Source organism: Callorhinus ursinus, unplaced genomic scaffold, assembly GCF_003265705.2.
Source record: "Callorhinus ursinus isolate GAN/ISIS: 27379988/994484 unplaced genomic scaffold, GSC_fseal_2.0 scaffold58, whole genome shotgun sequence".
NCBI lineage: Eukaryota > Metazoa > Chordata > Mammalia > Carnivora > Otariidae > Callorhinus > Callorhinus ursinus.
Genome location: NW_027397120.1, coordinates 851,516 through 855,621, shown reverse-complemented (window position 1 = coordinate 855,621; position 4,106 = coordinate 851,516). Strand labels below are relative to the sequence as shown.

The 4,106-nt window shown below is 60.6% G+C and overlaps 1 protein-coding gene across 1 annotated transcript in view; it reads right to left on the bottom strand.

Moving 5' to 3' along the window:
* Positions 1 to 346: 346 nt before the first annotated feature.
* The window catches only part of CFAP46 (cilia and flagella associated protein 46), a 102,835-nt gene continuing 99,075 nt past the window's right edge, over positions 347 to 4,106 (bottom strand). Inside the window, 3 exon segments of the mRNA XM_073884690.1 lie at positions 347 to 2,945; positions 3,749 to 3,811; positions 3,915 to 4,051. Coding sequence (XP_073740791.1) covers positions 2,821 to 2,945; positions 3,749 to 3,811; positions 3,915 to 4,051 — 325 coding nt within the window. The 3' untranslated portion in view covers positions 347 to 2,820.

The window sequence follows — 4,106 nt, the reverse complement described above, 5'->3', positions numbered from 1 at the left end:
GCAGATCTGGTCACGCTTCCTCCCAGGGCTACCCACCATTCCAATTACATTCTGTCTATTATTACCAATAAATTCCAAGTGATCTTTTTTCTCCTTATAGTTTTTAGGGTTACATAAATTCCACCTATGCAATTTTTTCATGCTTGAATATATTATGGAATGCCACTTCCGTTACAGAAGCTAATTGATAATGTGATTTGTCATGTTGCTGGGGCATAATTCAGAAAGTTATTTCAAAGCCTCCGATACACGGACTAGCACTCACGTTTCATATTTCTCACACGAGTAGACACAGTATAAGGTAAAAAATGTGAGGCTGCACAGATGAAATATTTCCAGAGGCTTTTATTCTTGTTGTTTGGGTGGGTGCCAACATCTTTCTAGAAGGAAGCTCATATATCCACGGCCGCTCTGATTTGAATTTATTCCTTGATCATTAGTTAGCTCTTTTTTTTCTAACTCGAAGAAGAATGTGTATATGTTTGACAAAAGGAAAAAAATTGAACAAAAAGAAGGGCATCACCACCTTTCGATGTTATCACAGATGAGCTGCTTTTAAACTTTCTATGTTGAACTAATTATAGACCTGCGAGAAGTTGCACAAAGAGTACTGATGATGCACCCTTCATGCACCTTCCCGGCAGCGGCATCCGAAACCAGAAGCCAGGGAACCGCGCGGGCACAGTGCCGTTTCGCCACGTTCACAGGGCGCGTGCACCCGCGTGCGCAGCTCTGTGCAAGGGTTTCCCACGCATGATCCCTGGCCTGTGGCCACGGGGGCTCCCCCCTGCACCCCCAGGCTGTGCCCGAGACACCAGCGTGCTCTCCCTCTCTGGTGTTGTCGTCTTCAGAATTGTGGCAGGAATGACATCACACGGCGTGTGACCTTGCTGGTCACGGCTCCTACACGCGGTGTCGCACCCCCGACGCCCTTCCAGGGATCCGTGGTTCACGGTTCTCCTTGTGGCGTCCCACTGGCACGTGGACCAGAGCTTGTGCCACCGTCCCCGGCGGAGGACACTGCTTGTTTCTAGCGCTCGCTCTGATGGAACGGCCGCGGCAGACACGCTCAGGCTTCCCTGGGATGTTTGGCTGGGAGCGCAGCGCCCGGTCACATGCTGGTCACAGGCAGACCTCGTAAGAACCGGTCCAACCGTCTCCCTGAGGGCCGCGCCATTTCCCAGGCCCAGCCATGACGTATGGGGGCCTAGGTGCTCCGCACGTTCCCTAGCACACGGTGTTGGCACTGATGTCTACGTCGGCGTTCTAGTAGGTACGCTGTGATACCTCATCGCAGTCCTATTTCGTGCTCTCTTCCTATTTGGCCTGCCCTGTGCTCGACCCAGCAAGTCCCGGGGCGGGTGGTCTGACCCAGGGCAGGGAGGCTGCGGTGTGGGCTTCCCGCCCGCACCCCAGACACAAGATCTGGACGAAACACCACCACCCACACCCCCCCAGGGGAACAAAGCCTCGCGGACGTGTACCGTCTCCCACCCGCTTAGCTCCTGGTTCTCGCAGCCCAGAGATGACCAGCGGCCGCTTGGCCTGAGGCCTGGCACCCTCTGGCCTGTGGGTGTCTGTCTCTGGCTCCCAGGGGGCCCCAGAGCCCGTGCTCAGAGGCCAGAAGTCTCCAGGTGAGGCAGATGTGGCCTCTATACGGACACCTCACTGTGCTCGGGGGCCTGCAAAGAGCAGTCCTTGCAGCCCCCAGGGCCAGGGTCCCCGGGCCCAGGGTGCTCTGTGGCCTGACCTCAGCAGATGTCCGAGGGGCTGCTTGCCAGGACCCAGGGCCTGAAGACACTTTGACCCTCCCCGCCCCCCACCCATGGACTGTCTAACGGCCACTGGTTCCACCCCAGAGAGACCTGGAGCTGGCTCTCCCTTGTCCCCTGGCCACCAGCCTGGGAGACTCTTGGGACACAGGGTCCTGGCTACTCAGTCCCTCACCCTGGTCGCCCCGTGGGCCAGGATGGCTTGGGGCCCGGTGGGAGGACGCTTCCTGGGGACCAGGGCGTATCTGTTCTTCCTACGACCACCCTCAAGTCTGGCTGAGTGTCTAAGTCTGTGGACAGTGGCTTCTCCCAGGGCTTCCCTGGTGCCCACAGGTGGCAGTGGTATGTCCCACCCTGGGGGCCTCTGCAACCAGGGCGGACTTCTCACCCACTTCCTGCCTCCAGCAGACAAACCGTGACTCCCCATAGAGCTTCTGGTCACCTCCTGGGGAGCCAGCCTCACAGGCATATCCACGGGCCCCAGGGACTTTCCGCACTCACTCGCTCACTCGGCAAACATCGGCTGAGCCCCACCATGGCACGGCGCTCGACAGAGGGACTCCAGTCCTGCCGCGCACCCGGGGTCACAGACCACACCGCAGACACTGGACCTTGTCATTTACTAAAGCGCTTACACCAAAAACGATGGTGTTCCTTGTCCAGGGACCACCGTGGGCCTCCAGGGACCGAGGGCCTCACCCCCAGGGCTAGCCTCTACCCCAAATACAGGCGGCTCCCCCACCACTGGGACCCAAGGGAGTGCACAGGGCAGGGAGGGTTCTGGGGGTCCAGGCAGCTGTGGGGTCAGCCCCAATGCAGAGCCCCCAGAGGGACTGTCCTCCCCCTCCCCAAGGGTCCCCGTGTGAGCTGGGCAGGAGCAGGTTGAGGAGGAAGCACCAGAGCAGATCAGATTCAGGAGGGCCCTGGCATGACTCTGAGCAGAACTGGGGTTCAGGGCCGGGGCCCCCGGAGGAGGGGCGCCTACAGGGCGGGGAGGGCTGGGTGGTGGGTTCTTGGAGGGGCAGTCAAGGTCCTTGCCCCAGGGGGGTCACCCGATGGCCAGGTGTGGCAGCCCGTACAGGACCGGGTTGAGGACGATGCGCAGCTGCTCCTGGTCGCTGAGCTGTGGCGGGAGGGACAGCAGTTTGTCCCTGGAGGCCCATGGAGGCTCACCTGCGGGAGAGTGGCCTGTGTGGAGCCCTGGGGGCAGGGCGCATGGTGGACGACGGTGAAGACGCGGCCCCGCCGTGGACACGGCCACACATGTACAGCCACGGACACCGAGGCCCACGGCCGGTGGCATCCAGCCAGGGAGGGACCTCGCCAGGCCCGGGTCCGCCTGTCTGTCACCTCCACACCTCACCACTCCTAGCACCGTGGGGCCAGGCAGCCAGAAGATCCCACCAGCAACTCCTCCTGCCATCAGCCAGCTGCCACCGCTGACCATGGGGTGTCCCTTCCTTCCAAGGCACATCCACACAGAACAACAGAGGCCACGTGGGCACCCCTTCCTCTGTCCCCAAAGCAGCTCGTTAGCAGCTCCTCACACCACTGGCTCTTCCAGGGTCCCCCGCTCTCGTGCACCTGCTGGTGCTCCCTCCCTCCCACACACACTCAACAGCCTTCACTGTCTGGTAACCGTGTTCTGGGCACTGTGCACCACGTCACTTCTAAATTTTAAGCTCCTTTTGTGGGGTATAGTTTGAAGATTTCCTGCTCCCACCCCAGAGAGCACGCCTGGGCTTCCAGAACTTGGGCGCCTTGAGCCCTTCTAATGCCGAGTGTGTTTGGCCCTGAGGATCTCACGGGAGGCTGTGCTCTCCGACGGCACACGCTGAGCCGTGGAAGCGGCCCGGAAACGGCGGGCACCCCAGCCCGGCAGCGCCACTGGGACGCTGGCTGGGAGGTGGCCCAGAAGGGCCTGAGCAGCGGTGGGGACGGGGGACAGCTTCTGCTACCGTGGTTCCTCAGCTCACCAGATCCCATGCTCTGAAGGAGACGGACTGCTCTCCCGATCGGCCTGCCAACTGTCAACAGATCTAGGAAGGAAGCATCCCTCAGACTGGTCAGGGGCACCGCCGGCAGGCTTCCGGGGAGGCCCACAGGGCTGCGGACGGGCCTGGGACACCCGCACCCACTCACTTTCCCACAGGATGCCGGCCCGCAGGGCGTTGTCCTGCAGGAATGTCGGCCACTGGTTTGCCAGGATGCTCCTGACCCCCACCAGACTCAGAAGGATGGCAGTCTTGATGGGCTCCTCCAAGGACAGTTGGGGCACGCTGCAGGGGACAGAGCTCCAGTGGGACGGCCGAGCCAATTCTTGAAACAATAGAG